Source organism: Pieris brassicae, chromosome 5 (assembly GCF_905147105.1).
Source record: "Pieris brassicae chromosome 5, ilPieBrab1.1, whole genome shotgun sequence".
NCBI classification, from domain to species: Eukaryota; Metazoa; Arthropoda; class Insecta; order Lepidoptera; family Pieridae; genus Pieris; species Pieris brassicae.
In genome coordinates this window covers 14347051-14364121 of record NC_059669.1, presented here as the reverse complement: position 1 = coordinate 14364121, position 17071 = coordinate 14347051, and the positions used below count along the sequence as shown (strand labels likewise).

The window sequence follows — 17071 nt, the reverse complement described above, 5'->3', positions numbered from 1 at the left end:
GTAAGTTATAAATTCATCAACTTTTATGATAAACTAAATGATTCACATTTCAAATATTTGATTCACATATTTCTCAAACAATCTTGATATCTTTTTAGATTAGATGATTATTTTAAAGTTAGTAAGAACTTCCAACCAACAATGCTTTACATAAGTCCTTAACCCCTACTGCTACTTTGTAAGTTGCATATTTTGTGTGAAATATTTGTTTTTTTTAAACATTAAGAAGCCATTGTACATTTCATTCTTTCTTTTAAAATAAAATTTGAAAAACTGGAAAATATATTTATTTTATCCTTATAATTCATCTAATGAGGTAACAAAATCAATTTAAGCCTGCTAAAACAGTGAATCAAGAACAAATCTGATGGCAAATTTCACTGAGTATATCACCACATTTTGTTGATACTTTGATGTCTACAATGTTATCTGCTCTTGTTGGTCCTATGTTTAGTACTGCTATTTTTTTACCCTCATCTTTAGCTTGTAAAATGATTCTATAACTTGAGTATACAGTTAAACTAGAACCAAGTACAAATACAGCATCACTCTTGGTTACATGTTCAGTTACCTTCTTCACTCGTTCCGTTGGGACATTATCGCCAAAAAAGACTATGTCTGGTTTAAGTGGTCCTTTACATTGTGGGCACAGGGGTGCATGAAATCTATCAATTTGTTCCTGAAACAGTCAATAATAAGTTTTTGCTAATATGTATAAATAATAGTAAACTGTAGCATTTGAATAAAGTGTGACAAAAACATGAGCCACTATTATACCTTTGAGAGCTCCACATCACCATCAGGCCTTATCATACTGAAACTGCTTTCCATATCAGAATTGCTATGTAACAACTCATCTTGCAATTGAAATCTATCTATCTGATATGGGCAGTTTAAACATTTTACTATGTAGCCAGAACCATGAAGTTCTATGACATTTCTTGAGCCAGCTTTGTGATGTAACCTATCCACATTTTGTGTAACTACTGCAGAGACTTTTCCAGCCTGTAAAAATATTCACCAAATGACATATATCTCTCTATCTTCTCGAAATAATAAATATGCATTACCTTTTCCAGATCTTTGATAGAAAAATGAGTCACATTTGGTTGTATTGCACTGAATCTAGGCCATCCTACAAAATTCCTTGCCCAATATCTCTGTCTAACTTTCGGATATTTTACAAAGTCTTGATATTGTATAGGTTTGTGATTACTTCTGGCATACAAGCCAACCTCTTCAGATCTGTAGTCAGGTATTCCTTATAAAATCATCATCCAAATAATAGAGAAAGTTATTTATTTGAGATACATTATTAAATTCGATTTGTTAAACTTACCCGATTCTGTTGAAATTCCAGCACCAGTAAGTGCTAGAACATTTTTGTGCTCTCGTAAAAAGTTTAATAAATGGTTAAGGTCCTTTGTTTCAGGTGGCTTGTATGCAGGTACGTAAGTAATTTGTCTTAATGCGTTTTTGTGATGAAAAAATTTACCTATAGATATATGCATTTTATTTAAATAAGAAAGTATGTTTTAATATTAAAGATTAACACAATTTCTCTTTTTTTTCTTTTTTTTCTCTTGTTATGGCTTTTATTTATGCCAACTGGGCACAAGGTACTTCGCCAGTGTCGTGTAGATGGAGAATACACGAAGGAGATTGATCGGTAAAAATAATAATAAGTTACTTTTGAATATGCACAAAAAAAATAGTTGAAATTGGATTGTTAGTTTTGAGACAGCACAGACAACACAAATATGAGTAAAAGCATGATTAAATACTGTTTACTATTTATGAATAATTTATATATATTACAATTTAATTCTGTAGGTGATTAGTACGTGTCGTAATGAAACAGTGATGTGTCCTGACAAGGACAGTTGTAAACGTTATCGTCATGAAACAATAATTTGTTCTGAAAAGAACAGTTAATTGCGTTACCGTTAGACCACGATATCGAACTGTTCTGAGAAGAACACGTTCGTACCCTTCGACGGTTGCGCGCAACAAAAAGGACAACTTTTTGCCGCGCCTCAATTTTATTGTCTACGCACCCTTCGCATCTTGGTACCACATGTTACCACTAGTGGCCAGGTAGGATAATTTTTGTATATAAATCTACAGTTTTTAAAAATTAAACACATTCCACATTCCATCTTCACCTCTTCTCAACGAATTATTACGAAGTTTTATTTTAACCAAATAAGGACCAATCAACCTAAACCAAACTCCCTAAAATTCTATTGATTTTTATATATTTATATAAAAATCTACAATATGGACTAAACACAAACATTAACAAACATTTAACACTTAAAGGACGGGGGACTTTAGGGGGAAGAATGTCATAAAGAGGATAAGTTAGTTTGGGACAATTAAATAGTATGTGAGATACAGTGCCTTCATCCAGGCCACACTCACAGATAGAGTGATCCCTAATCCGGAGCTTGGCTAGATGAACAGGGGTGCAAGCATGTCCAAGACGCGGACGCGAGATTGTAGATGTAATCCAGCGATTTGCATTTCGATAATAACAAAACCAGGGTTGTCTTGGTATGTTTGGTTGGATGGAAGCATAAAACTTCCCCTTAACCGATTTGGAGTCATTCCAAAATGTCTTCCACGTTCTGTCCAGATATATCTTGGCAAGAGAAGAAAGATCCTGTGCTGAATTTTAAAATGATCTAGAGAACCTGACTCAACAGCTGCTTTGGCACATGAATCAGCAGTCTCGTTTCCTGGGATACCTGAGTGGCTAGGAATCCAAACTAGTATGATAGACAATCCTTTTTGATTACACGAGAGCAGATGATTTTTAGTATAATAGAAAAACGTGATTTGCTACGAAATGGGTTCTCTTTAATGGACATTAAACAACTTAAAGAGTCTGTCAAAATAGCTGTCTGTTGTATGTTATGGGAGTGTGCAAATAGGATTGCTTCCAATAGAGCTGTGGCCTCTCCTGTGAACACTGAAGACTCGGGAGGACATTTAAATTTCAGGATAATTCTATACCGAGAAACCCAACAGGCAGCACCAACACAGCCATCTGGAGACAGCTTTGATGCGTCAGTGTAAATAAGAAGATGATTTGACCAATTTTGATTAATATAGCTTTGTAATTTGATGTTGGTATCTGGGGCTCCTTTGATCAGACCAAGGTCTGTGATAATGGGAGGTTTGTATACCAGGGCTTTATAAGGAGTAGAATATAGGGGATTTGTTGGAAAAAATATCATGGGGTTAGGGAGGCTGGTGTACTTTAGATAACTATCGAGCAGATAGGAAGAGGAGTTGCAGGTGCAAGGAGCATGTGATAGTCGGGTTAATCGATGCCAAAGAGGGTGGGATGATATCTGTAACATCTTGCTAACAAAGCGGTCACATAAATACTGCCGGCGGATGTGTGGAGGAGGATCAACACACTCAACCTGCAAAGCATTAGTAGGGGAGGATTTCATTGCACCTAGAATGATTCTTAGGCACCTATACTGAATTTTGTTTAATTTTCCAGCAGCTGATTTGTTAAAGGGATCCAGAACAAACATACAGTAATCCATATGACTACGTACTAAGGCATTATACAATAACTTTAAAGAATAGGGGTGAGCACCCCACCAACCCCCCGCTACTTCTCTTAGTACGTTAATACCTTTTTCACATTTTTTTATTATGTGTTCAGAGTGGGCAATTCCGTTCAGCCGATTGTCTAAATAAATACCTAAAAATTTTACTTTATCTGTCAGGTTGATTGCTTGATTTTCAAATGAAATGAGTAGAGTAGGAACGTATATCTTCCTTGTAAAAACCACTGCCTGAGATTTGCCAGCTGACAGGGACAAGCCGTGGTCAGACAACCACTGGCCTAGATAATGCAAAGCAGAATTGATACGACAGGATACTTCCCCTATACTGCCTGAGCTGTGATAGAGGACAATATCATCAGCATGTTGTAAGATATTACAAAAACTGGTGACAGACAGTTCGAGATCGTGGGTATAAATGCTATAGAGCAGAAGGTGTTCTGTTACTTTAGCTAAAGTAGATGACAAAGCTATGAGTCGATATGAATTTGAATCTGAAGGGATTTTTCCAGGTTTGAGAATGGGAATGACTATTTGAGATGTCCAAGATGCCGGTATAATACCAGTTTCAAAACATTTGTTTATTATTTTAAGGTAGTAAATTTAGCTTTGTCATTTGCTAGCCAGGAAGGAATATGGAACGCCATCTTCCCCTGGAGTCGAATCTTTGAGACCATGAAGAGCGATTTGAAGCTCAGAGAAAGAAAAGGGAGCATCCAATTCATCGGAAGCTGGAGCTGGCATAGAACTCAGAAATGAGTCCACATAGGGAACGAAAGGTGGAGCCAATTTGTCTGCAAAGTTGTTAATCCAGTCAGAAGGGTTATTTGAAGAAGCATAAACATGGTTCAGGGAACGACGGAATCTCCTCACATTTGACCACACAATAGTGGATGGAGAACGAGGGCTAAGGGATTCACAAAATTGTATCCAACTAGATCTTTTTTTTTCGATACTAACCTTTTAATTTTAGCATCAAGCCTCTGATAATTATTAAAGTTCTCCTGAGACATACAGGCTGAGTAAGATTTCTAAGCAGCCGTTCTCTTACCAAACAAATTGCTGCATTCATCATCCCACCAGGGAGAGGAAAGCAGCAGATTTTTAGGAGAGTGCTTTTTGGGGATCTGATAATCGGCCGAAGATTTGAGAGAATTTAAAAATAGATCATAGCAAGACAAGACATTTTCTTCACGTTCCAAATCCGGCAGAGAGTCTACAATACAATCAACGGATTGGGCATACTCTTTCCAGTTTGCTTTTTTGAGTTTATATTTCAAAAGGGGGTTGTGGTAAGAGAGGGGTAAGGATTTGTTGTTTAATGTAATAAGTATGGGATCACTGCCATAGGTGGACTCAAGGGCGTTCCAAGTTAGTTGCGAGGCCAGGTTAGGGGAGCAGAGGATGAGATCCACTACAGATTTGGGATTCTGATTAGGGTATACCCTGCGAGTTGGGCAGCCATCATTGAGGATACAGAGATTGACAACGTCGAGTAAGTCAATCAGCAGTAGAGCAAACCTATCACTAGCGTGGCACCCCCACATAGTGTGATGGGTATTAAAGTCACCCATGGCTATGATAGGGCTGGGAAGGGATGATAAAATTGATTGTATCTCGGGAAGAACAGAAGGAGAAGGGTGAGGAATATACAAAGATACAAAAGAAATATCTAAGGTACGAACAGCAACAGCATTAATCTGTTCGCTATGGGTAGAAAGAGGAATTTGGGAGAAAGGGAGGGAATGCCGTACAAAGACAGCACTGCCCGCATACCCATCATTCCTGTCATCCCTCAGACAGGAGAAACCAGGTACCCGAAATCGGTAACCAGGTCTCAGCCATGTCTCCGAGATGGCAACAACTGTGGGTTTATGGAGGTTTATGAGGGAGATCAATTCGTGTTTTCTTGAACGTAAGCTTTTACTATTCCATTGAATTAGGGTTATTGGGTCCGTTTTGTAATAATTTAAAGAGTTGGGATAGGTTTTTGGCAACGTTGGGAGGTAGGGGAATTTCGCTACATGGGGCGACAATACTGAGAAGGAATTCAGAAATAAATTCTAACATTTAGAGGGAAGGGTGGCAACATTATTGTTGAGAGCACAACCATTTGGGAGAGATGAGGAGCACTCACCAACAATAGTCTGGTGAGCTGTTCTATCGTACCCCTTTGCTAGAGAACCTTGGGGACGAGAGGAGCGATAGATTGTTTGGCGATATAAAGTTTTGGTAGGAGTTTGGGCTGTTTGAGGAGATCTTAGAGAATAGACAGGAGGGGTAAACATTTCTTTTGTTATCTCAGCATATGAACGTCGGATAGGTGGAAACTGAATTGCTGCTTCAATGTATGAGATATTGTTCTGGGACATCACCATTTTTATGGATTGCTGTCGAGTAAATTCTGGACAGCCCTTGTCAGAAGCAAAATGTTTACCTGAGCAATGTAGACATGTGGATGTTTCTAAGGTGACTTCGCACGTATAACCTGTATGGGGCTGAGCACACCTGTAACATCTGGGCTTATATCGGCAGACCGATTTGATATGACCAAAACGGCAGCAGTTCAGGCACTGTATGGTTGGAAGTTTGTAGGTTTCGACAGGGAGGGAAATGTGGTAAGAGTAAATCTTAGAAGGGAGCATTTGTCCCCTGAAGGTAAGGACAACAGATTGGGTAGGCACCCAGGTGGTGACACCCTCAGTAACTGATTTTCGGTTCAGTCGCCTTGACTTTAACACCTCACCACATCCAGGAGGAAGCTCTAATGAATCAACGAGTTCGTCCATTGACCAGTCCACCGGTACACCTTTGACCAACCTCATTCTGGTTATGTTATAAGAAGGGATATTAGTTTTAAACTTGCATATAGCGAGAATCGGGTTAACCAGAAAGTTGTTGGCAGCTTCAGCAGAAGAGAACTTAACGGTAATTTTATTACGGCCTACATTTTTTACACCACCGTGTATGACAGAACTAATTTTGTGCTTATGCATAAACTGACCGAATGTAATAGCACGTAACGAGGCTCCAGAAGATGGGTCCTCTACTTCCCGGGAAACTTGGACAATGAATGGACCTTTATCATCATTAGAGTACGATCGAGGGCCATCGGAAAAGGAGGGGTGGACATATAGGTGTTGAACAGACGGGTTCGCCTGAGTGGGATCCGTAATTGTTTTTTTAAAGGAAGGCATATTTCTCTCCTCACCTTGTCGTTTGCGAGACGAAGAAAAGGTTCCCGGGTCGGGAGGTTTGGGGTCAGGATCCATTTTACTGGAACTGCAGCGACTATATAAGTTTAAATTTTATACTTTACCAGCACCAATAGGGTTAGTTTTGTGAAGATAGAACAATAACAACTATTTTAGCTTTGGAAAATCACAGAAACACCGGAAAAAAAACTAAAATCTCACTGACACGTTCGTCAACCATCCAAATCCAATCGACTACTCCACAATTTCTTTAATAATATGCAAACATGATTTGATTATGGAAACTCAGTGTGACCACTGACCAGATTTAATTTGACATTCATGATTCGTCAACTCAGTTGACTCAACTGCGTACTGCTTGTGGATGTTAAAACTTAAAAGATACTGAATTCTACCTAAAGAGAACGAGAAAATACGAGGAATAAAAAACAATCGATTAATTAAAAAACCGATTATTTTTTAGTCCTCGATTTTTCATGCTAAAAACCGAGGGTTTCGACCGAGTTAGGGGCAGTATAGGGGGAAAGAATATTTGTAGGTTTTTTTAGGGGAAATTTCAAAAACCCGTTAAATACAGTTTTTTTGCTATTGTATATTACGTTCCTGATTTTGGAACTAAATTGAAGTACGAACACATCGTAAGAATAGGATCCGTGTGGTTAACCTTACTAATTGTTGTAACGTATAAACAAAAACCCAATAAAACTTGAACCTATCAATCCATTTTCTATTACAGATACTTTGCGTGATGCCTGTCATTTCCCAACAATCCCAACATGACAGTCGCTTTAAAGAATTGCACCATTGCCCATGCCAGCATCTATTTGATGAGGGCATCCCATCCCTAGACTAGGGGTACATCGCCGAGACCATCTGGCAACACTTTTGTTTTATTCCATGAGATTCCGGTAGTGTGGACCATAGGAATTAGTACTGTAGTGCAAACTGCAATGGCTTTCTAGTCTGTGCCGCAAATTTATTAAAGTTTCTAATTTTAATGTTCTTACCATAAAATTATAAAATGACATTATTTAAACTGAAATCGGCTACAACAATACTTATTGAAGAAGATAACAATAAAAACTGCTTACCACTCCTATATGAACTAGTAAAAGATGATAACAACGTGAACATGTTTTGCTTTGATCAGCCAGTTTCTGCTTGGAAAGGAATTTTTATGAACAAACATATTAATTGTTATAAAGAAGTACCAACAAATTTTGTAACTCTAAAGAAAAATACAACTTTAATAATTGATTCGGTCAATCAAATGGCTCTTACAGTAGGTTGGAATAAATGTCTTAAACAGTTAAGAGATTTCCAGCTTAACCTTAACGTGACTAAACTGGTTTTAATATTACACAGAGATTGCATTTTACTTAATTCAAAGCTCAAAATTAATTTGATTCATATGACTCATGCAATTGTAAGTTTCTATCCAAAACATAACAATAAACTCAGCATACAAATAAAGAAAGCAGGTAAATTTATTAAGAGTGATGAAACTTATTGTTATGATTCAAAAATAGGCTGTGTAAAATTAACACCAATAATCAAACTAAGTAAGAAAGATGAAGTAGAGAAGGTTGCTCCAGCTAACTTAACTACATTCAAAATTGAGACAGATCAAATATCACAATTAGAGAAAAATAAATTGAAGTTACCATATATGAGTAAAATAAATGAAGGTCAAGGAAGAGTGTTTTATGAACCTGATGCAGTTGATGACTGGGATGATGAAGATCCAGATGATGATCTAGATATATAAACACATTTTTGTTATGATTGTATTGAGAATTGAAAGTGAATGAAAAAAGGATTCTGGTTTAAAGGGAACTTTAAACTTATCACCTATACATTACCTGCGAATAGACCCAGCCTAAATTGGTACAAATCAGCCTTCCTTTACTTATTACATTTAAAGTATATTTGTGACTAGCCAGATAACCCTTTTTAAAATTGTATTATTTAGAATTAATCTTTACATATATGACCAGCTGATCTTGTAATGTCGAACTCATATACATCCATCTAAACTTTTGCTTTAATAATTATAAGTAGCACAAAATACAAAGAAGAAAAATAAAACATCATCTACAAAGAATTTATTTTTATTATTTTTCTATAACCTGTTACAATTTTGCGATTTTTTTTACTGCCACGTTTCATGAAATTACACACATTAAAGTATAGAGTAGAAATCATGTACATGGAAGATAATTTATATATAAATGAATCATCATTGGTGATTCAAACTTACATTGTTAGAACAATTTTCAAAACCTAACAACTTAAAACAAAAGAAAATAGTGTAGAGACACCTAAAATATCCTATGAGAAAATGTGGGTTTATAGAATGAGTAAAGCAAATCAACAATAACCTTGGTATTATGCAGATTGATAACTTATACATTGAAGTTTAGGCTGGCAATGGTGAGTACTATATTCAACCATACAGAAAATGATGGTACTCTATCAATAGATAAAACAAAGCTAACAAAATATACCATAAAAATGATTTACAACCTCACAACCTAACAAAATCCTTCCAGTACATTTACAAGTTGTTTCTGAAACTTCATTTAAATAATGGAACATACATAGAACAGCAGGCGAGATAGGACGATACATGTACACAGAATGAAACTTTATCTAACTTAAGCCATTTTTATCCCCTCACGTATTCAACTCTTTATATACATAGATTTAACTCAAGCACAATAGGCACACAAAATTTCAAGTCAAAAAGTCATAAGTGAAACACAATTTCTTATTTAAAAATAATATAGGCTGCCTTGTTCGTCTTAATGCGTCATCCTTAAAAGATTAACTTAAAAACAGTGTAGTCGTAAAAAAAATATATTTTCTTACTATTTTGGATGGCTACCCAAAATATTTGTCACGGTTACATAAAACAATTTTTTTCATATCTTACATTTTACTTAGACCTACATGACATAGATTATTGAATATATTTCATAAAATGTATGGTGATTTATAACAGGTACATCTTCTTATAGAAGATCACTGTAATTTGAAATATCAAAATATTAAAAATAACAAATTTATTGTCATATAAGTCTGTAAAATAGTGTTCCAAGGTAGCAAATATTGTAGTAATAAAGTAAACCTTAATATATATATAATAAGGTTTTTATTTCCAAATCCTATTTTAATGGAAAAAAGGTGTTACAGAAAAGTGACAAGCAAGGTATAGAAAATTACTTGCATTTACCACATTTATAACCAAAAGTGTTTTGTAATTATTAAACCATAAGAAAACACTTAACAGACGAATAATAAAAACTTATAAAAAACCGTCCCATTCAGCTTCCTGAAGCAAAGATATGTGTCTCTACACATAGCACATGTTATTTTCATGGCAGTTCACCAGGTTACATGATATGATTTTATAAGAGTTGATACACGTGAGGGTATTATCGGCTTTTATTAGAGCTTGTATCTACTCCCTCATCTCTTTAAGTCGTTCCTCCCGCGGTCGTGCGCCGCCGAATATGGAAGAGGCCTGACTTGTGGCCGCCAGTGAGTTTACTGGCTCCTTTACTGTTCTTGGCTCTAGTTTTAGTTTTGGCCTACCAGTGGTATCTGCGAAAATATTTTTTCGAATAATAATAAAAAATCATTGAAATATTTGTAATTAATAAATATAGCTGTTTAATTTTTTTTTAATGTAACAGGACGCAAACGGGCAGGTGTACCTTCACCTGATGTAAAGTGTATAACTAAGCCGCCCAAGGACATTGACATTGGCTCGCAAGTGCGTTTCCGGCCTTTTAAGAATTGGTAAGCTCTTTTCTTGAAAGACTCTAAGTTGAATTGGTTCCGAAATACTTCACCGGGCGGCTGGTTCCACACAGCTTATTAAGAAACGCTCAGTTGTAGTACGACGGACGTTAAGGTGATACGGATGGTATTTTGTGTTGTGCCTCCAGGTCCGATAATTAAATTCAGCAGCAGTTATTAGTCCGAACAACTCCTCTGAACACTTTCCATGGTAAATGTGGTAGAAGATGCAGAGAGACACCACATCCCTACGCACCGCCAAGGGATCAAGCCGCTCGGAAACTGACTGGTCGCTGTTCGTTGAATACGGTCAAGCGGATGGAGCTGGATCGGAACTTATTTGATCAAGAGTTTAAGGCCAAAGACGAGTTATTTTATTGATTTTAGGTTTAAGTATTAGGTTAGTTTACATTTTCTGTTTTAATTAGATTATATGTGTTTTTTTAAAATTCAGAATCACACCAGTTACAGAGTAGAGTACGCATGCAAGTTACATGATATAATACACTACAGCCTGCGGAAAGAGAACTAGCGTGGGAGAGGTGGGAGCAAATTAATATAATTCTTTTTTGCGTTGTTAACAAAAATATTTTATTGTGTTTTATTAACATAACTATTACACATTTAAAGTAAACACTTTTTATTATTTTAAATTAAAATAATTATAAGATTATAATAATAAATAACTTCAATCCATTGAAAAAGTTTTTTTTTTTTGAGAATGGAATCTCGCTGTCGGCCTTAAGGGCCTTTACAGCTCAGCTCGGGCTGTTTTGGCGAGCGTAGCTCGGCCAGAATGGCGTTTTATCCCGCGGCTAGCGCAAGGGCGTCTCCTGTGAGACTCGAACCTCGGCTTGAGCCGTCGCGGGGTGGTCAATCGCCTGAAGGGCAGGACGGAAGCTCACTGGAGTGAGCGAAGTGCGAAGTAAAGGTCCTCGCCTTCCCCGGTGAAGGCGGTTTTTTACCCTAATCTGTGATTGGCTATTTTTATTATTATTATTGGCCGCTCGGGCGGCTTTTAATTTATCGTTTGCTACTGTAATTGGATCATCCGGATCCGTTAGTATGTGTCGGGGCCTCCTACGTGCCCTTTTTGTCGGCAAGGGGTAATAGTTGATGCTTTTACGCACCAGCGGATTGGGATGGTGTTTAGCCTTGTCAAAGTGGCGTGTGGACGCCAACTTCATACATTGGGCTATGGTAGGGAGCTCCAGGTCGTGGTGGAGGTCGACGTTTCTCACATAGAAGGGTGCACCGGTCGCGATTCTCATGAATCGCGACTGAAGCACCTGTAGCCGGTGAATATAGGAGGGGGCACAATGCGCAAACACTACGGTCGGATGCAGGCCTTGTACAAGGTCACCTTGTGTCTGAGAGACATGTGACTCCTTTTATTTAGGAGGAAATGGAGGCGAGAGAGGACAAAATAGGCCTTCTTGCGAACGGCGGCTATGTGCTTACGGAAAGACATGCCGCTGTCGAGCGTGACTCCTAGATATTTGACGGACTTTTGCCATGGGATGGCTTGCCCGTATAGGGTTACCTCTGTCTTGAGGTGAAATTTTTCCCTAGCGTTAGCACCGGGGTTGCCCCTGGCAAAGAGAACTGCTACGCTTTTCTCGGGATTTATTTGGAAGCTCCATTTCCGAAACCATTCGCCTAACGACGTGGTAGCGGTCTGGAGTCTGTCCACAATGACACCTCTATCTTTGTGAGTGGTATAGAGAGCGGTGTTATCGGCATAGAGGGCTAGCTCCACATTGGGAGCCCTAGGGATGTCGCCGGTATACAGCGTGAACAGAAGGGGCGAGAGGACCGAGCCCTGAGGGACTCCGGCCATGATGGGGCGAGGAGACGATAACGTTCCTTCTACGCGATAGAGCATTGAGCGGTCGGACAAGAAGTCGTGTACGATACGCACGAGTCTTAGTGGCACTTTAAGGTAGTAGAGCTTATAAACCAAGCCGTTGTGCCAGACTTTGTCGAAAGCTTTCGTAATGTCGATGAAGAGCGCACCCGTGGCTCTCGGTTTCAGGGAGCTATTCATCCCGGAGAGGATGTGCTCCGTGATTCGATGGACTTGATGAGCGCACGAGTGGGCCGGCCTGAAGCCAAACTGCTCATCGGGAATGAGCCCCTTATCTAGGGCAAAGTCTAGGAGGCGCTTTTTAAGTACCTTCTCGTAAAGCTTGCTAAGCGTATTGAGAAGGCTGATAGGGCGGTAACTGGTGGGGTTGTTACGGGGCTTGCCTGGTTTGTGAATACCAATGACAATGGTCTCTTTCCACTGCGCCGGGAAGGTGCAGTTTTCAAGGAGGCAATTGAATATGGCCACTAGTAGGCATATCAGTTGGGGCGGGAGGCACCGGAGATTGAAAAAGTGTTTTCTTTAAAAAAATATATTATTTTTATTTAAGTATTAAAATTACTGCGACCCACGATATCACGACGGTTCACTTTCGGCAGCCTATAGTACATTATATCATGAAATATTAATAGACCCACTGGATTAAACTGATACATACCAGGCCTAGAGGGCGGCATATCGTCAAAGTTCCTCCTTGGGCGTTGACCGCCAGGGGGCGGGGCAGGCCCTGAGCGCCCCATTCGGCCCCAGTCGCCTGGACGGGGTTCCTCTGAGGACCCACGAGGGCCCCGCTCAGTCCATCTCTCACCACCAGGGCCTCCTCCTCCTCCTCGCTCGCGTTCTGAAAGTATAATTATGTATAAAGCCCATACCGATTTGTTGGTTAGATATGACCACGAAGCACTCAATTCAAATAATTGTTTATACAGTTATTATCTATTATAGAAATACATACAACATCCATAAAAAGACTACTATTTTTTCACAAAAAAGTTTTGGAAAAATATCCCATTAATAATAAATCCTTAAAATGTGTTATTCTGAATGAGGTCGGACATTTAACTTTAGTTTTACCTAATGTTATCTTGATCTTCAATAATTATTATATGCTTCACAAATCTACACCTATATTATAAAGAGGCTATTAGTGTATGTTGTTTGCATCACCATATTCATTTTCAAGCAGGATTATAAAAGAACATCCATTTGAATATATATATATATATTTAATATTTTTCCAATCCCACTTTTGATAACTTGATACTTCACAATCATGATAAGAGCCAAGAAGTGACAGGTATGGTGGAGAGCTTGAAGAGGCGACACAAGCACACCATTCACACTTTCCCGCTTGCTGTCCCCTCACATTTAATTTCATGATAAACACAATATACAAGTATTTGTTTAAATATTGATGACTTAATGAAATTCTTAATAAGTTAGTAGTTAATGAAAAAAGCAATTGGCATAAATGAAAAAGGAAATTATAGGAAGAGTTGTCTGTTACACACATTTTGTTTATGATGCAACTGTAAAAAATTCCTTTTTGATGTACCAAGACTAAAAGTAGTAGCTTATTAAACAGACAGACAAGTCTTCCTTCTCCAAAAGACAGAAAATTTACTGAGCAATACTCATTATAACTGTATTTAAAGAATTATTGCATAAAATAAAGCTATTTCATGAAGTTGTGTAACTAGACAGTTCCCAATACTTTCTAAATACTGCATCCCTACACTTGATGGCACTTCTTGTACCAAATCAGGCTGCTCAGTTTATTCTCTGTGGTATGAATGTTAGTGATGTTACCATGTGCGAACCCTCCACCCTGGTGCCTTGGGCCACGACCGACGGCATCGAAGTGGTCGTACGTACCACGGCCTCCATCCCGTCTGAATCCCCCACGACCACCATCGCGTCCACCATCCCGCCGACCCCGGTCGAAACCTCCCCTGAAATATGATCAAACACTGTTATTACAACCTATGGTGGCAATGTTTTATCATACTAAATGTCTTTAAGTGGGCAGAGCCTACTTGTCACAATAACAATATAATAGGTAGTCTACACATGTCTGCTATAAAGTAAATGGTGCACAGGGATGTCATAATTGTTATCACTTATTAGTTAATAGATTTCACAGCAGCCAGAAAATTTAGTGTTTAGCTGCCCGGCATGTTCAAACTTAAAAAATATTAAGTCAAACATTTGTAAACTTTTCTTGGAATAAGTTTATAGCATTAGGTAATTTAACTACTAACTCCTACAAAGGCAACAATAACAATATTTGGTATTCAATATTTTGTATCTTATTCTGGGAAATGAAACTTACGATTGCATCTCATGGTATTTATAAAATGTAGGTTTAATAATTTGATTAAATTAGTTGTGCATGAACCAAAATATAATTTAAGTAGTCATTTTTTGTTTTCATTTGAAATCTGATTGATTTAGAACTAGAATTGCAGATGGTTGCCCAGCTAGAAATGTAATGATTGAAGAACACAACTAATACCTTTGTTAGCCAATTGCCAACAAAGGCTGTGCAATTTAAGTATGCAAGACAACACCTCCAACCAACCTCCAACTCTTTACTGCATATAAAATGAGAGCTTACAGAGGTGTAAGCTCAATTAAATTTAATTACTCACCTATCATTTCTCTTTTCTTCAGCTACATCAATTTTAACACAGTTTCCATCTACATTAAGGGCACCATTCATTTCAATTGCCTTGATCAAATCCTCCAAATATTCAAATTCCACATAGCAGAAGCCTTTGAATTTATCAGTTTCCTTATCCATTACTAACCTCACATTTTTAATTTTCAGGTCCTGAAATTTTTTTATATAAATATGTTAGACACTTATAGTGATAAATTAACTACACCCAAGCAGTGTGTAACTCAGTTCTAGCCTAGTCATAGAAAGGACAGATTTGGACTAAGTTTCAAAAAATTTAGATAATAGGTCTTTGACATGATATAAGATATATATAATAGAATATTGACATTACTAATATATTTTATTTAAAAATGCATGCAGTTAAAGGTTTTTTAATAAACATAAAAAAAAATCCTAAAGTAGTTACATATCAATGTCAAAATAGTATAAATTTCACATGATTAGGTTAAAATGTTGAAAAAGATAAGAGATTTAACTGTTGCTATAGTAGGTATTTCAGCATTTTTAAAAATCAGTTATGGAGATAAAGCAACTGAAACATCAACTCACATAAAAAAATAAGACCAGCATAAACTTTGCTTAATATAAGTGAAGCCTTAAAAATTTATTACATCTGCTATGCTACAGACATATTTACAACTGACTTAATATGTATTATGATTTAGTAGTACACATAATTATAATAATTATGATTTATCAAACAAAATTGTGTTATAATAATTGTTTAGTTTTTCATTTTAAACTCCAAAACATACACTTTATAAATAAGGAACAATAAATTTGAATATTGTTCATGAGAAATTGAAGTGTTTAAAAGTAGTATCATGTCTAAAATCGTTTAGAACAACAACCATTTCATAATAAGTGTTGGAAACTAAAATAAATAATGACAAGAGTTTTTAAAATAGCAGTTTTGGAGCTCAAGGCTCACTTTGGATTCCTGTGGCAGCTGACTAAGTATATATGTAAATAATAATGGTATCACACTTCAAAACATTAAACTTGCTAAATCTTGAATAATAAAAAGAAACATGAATAATATACAGAGATTCAAATTTTAGTAAAAATATTATCCGTATTAAGATATTTAACTTCAATTTACATTAGATATTATATAAATAAAAAAATCAGTTCATTCTTATAAATAATTAATTCTATTAAGAATAGTGGTAATAATACTTACGGGAAAGATTCTGTTAATGTCTCCTTGTATAATTCCAGATGGTAGATTTCCAACATAGGCTTTGTAAGGTGGCTCTGTAGGCAAGGGGCGACCGCCCGCGGTTCTTCTCCCGCCACCGTAATCCCTGAACAATCACGACAACCGTGCTATATTATAACCTATAATACTAAATCAATGAACAAAACGAATCTTTAAATTAAAGATAATTGTTATGCGGATATTATTGCAGCTTAATAAATTCGTGTAAGGACGAACTCATAGTTAAAAAAGCATTTTCTTTCAATGTTATCGCACGGTCAAGAAAATGTGATTTTCTGCTGAAAATGTTGGGTGTTGTATAAAGATACTATGTACAGATTTATTAGTTATCCTTAAACAATGCTCTCTGTAAAATTCATGCAAAATACACATTGAAATAATAAATACCTCGGATTTCCATCATCAAAACCACTACGACCTGCCATGTTTAGAAACACAGAATACTAATTTTGCGCGCGCATTGCTTTCTAGATGTGTTCTTTTTGCTTGAGTTGAATTACAAGCTCAATCGGGCGTTGTGTTAATTTATAAATCTAAGTATATTTTTTAACTGTTATATATTCATAATTTATATATCTATAAAATATGAAATATTACTTTCGTATTATTTAAAATGTAAAGTTTTCCAGAATAATTTAATGTTTAATATTTTCTGAAAAATCATTGTACAAGTAACAGCGTTTATCTGTAGTC

The 17071-nt window shown here is 36.8% G+C and overlaps 3 protein-coding genes across 5 annotated transcripts; 1 reads left to right on the top strand and 2 right to left on the bottom strand.

Moving 5' to 3' along the window:
* Positions 1-271: 271 nt before the first annotated feature.
* LOC123709840 (NAD-dependent protein deacylase Sirt4-like) lies at positions 272-1584 on the bottom strand. Its single transcript, XM_045661414.1, has 4 exons — positions 1340-1584; positions 1071-1261; positions 778-1005; positions 272-679 (listed from the first exon to the last, which is right to left on the bottom strand). The coding sequence occupies exons 1-4, from the start codon at positions 1509-1511 to the stop codon at positions 353-355; spliced, it is 918 nt and encodes a 305-aa protein (XP_045517370.1). The 5' UTR covers positions 1512-1584; the 3' UTR covers positions 272-352.
* Positions 1585-2067: 483 nt separating this feature from the next.
* Positions 2068-8906, top strand: LOC123709842 (elongator complex protein 5). Its single transcript, XM_045661419.1, has 2 exons — positions 2068-2097; positions 7539-8906. The coding sequence occupies exon 2, from the start codon at positions 7824-7826 to the stop codon at positions 8568-8570; it is 747 nt and encodes a 248-aa protein (XP_045517375.1). The 5' UTR covers positions 2068-2097; positions 7539-7823; the 3' UTR covers positions 8571-8906.
* Positions 8898-16872, bottom strand: LOC123709841 (eukaryotic translation initiation factor 4H). 3 transcript variants are annotated; one of them, XM_045661416.1, is made up of 6 exons: positions 16766-16872; positions 16340-16463; positions 15125-15306; positions 14283-14425; positions 13132-13314; positions 8898-10408 (listed from the first exon to the last, which is right to left on the bottom strand). In XM_045661416.1, the coding sequence occupies exons 1-6, from the start codon at positions 16801-16803 to the stop codon at positions 10266-10268; spliced, it is 813 nt and encodes a 270-aa protein (XP_045517372.1). In that variant the 5' UTR covers positions 16804-16872; the 3' UTR covers positions 8898-10265. The 3 variants fall into 3 exon arrangements, with proteins under 3 accessions (XP_045517372.1, XP_045517373.1, XP_045517374.1); XM_045661417.1 differs by having other exon boundaries at positions 14349-14425; XM_045661418.1 differs by having other exon boundaries at positions 16340-16497; positions 16766-16832.
* Positions 16873-17071: the final 199 nt, after the last annotated feature.

Bases quoted from the DNA above. Each gene is read 5' to 3' on its own strand.
- LOC123709840 (XM_045661414.1), bottom strand. From the start codon at position 1,511: ATGCATATATCTATAGGTAAATTTTTTCATCACAAAAACGCATTAAGA. The intron at 1,006-1,070 runs GTAATGCATATT...ATATTTTTACAG, and splicing joins CTATCAAAGATCTGGAAAAG to GCTGGAAAAGTCTCTGCAGT. The intron at 680-777 runs GTATAATAGTGG...TGACTGTTTCAG, and splicing joins GTGATGTGGAGCTCTCAAAG to GAACAAATTGATAGATTTCA.
- LOC123709842 (XM_045661419.1), top strand. From the start codon at position 7,824: ATGACATTATTTAAACTGAAATCGGCTACAACAATACTTATTGAAGAA.
- LOC123709841 (XM_045661416.1), bottom strand. From the start codon at position 16,803: ATGGCAGGTCGTAGTGGTTTTGATGATGGAAATCCGAG. The intron at 13,315-14,282 runs GTAACATCACTA...TTATACTTTCAG, and splicing joins GGGTGGAGGGTTCGCACATG to AACGCGAGCGAGGAGGAGGA. The intron at 10,409-13,131 runs GTATGTATCAGT...ATATTTTCGCAG, and splicing joins TATGCCGCCCTCTAGGCCTG to ATACCACTGGTAGGCCAAAA.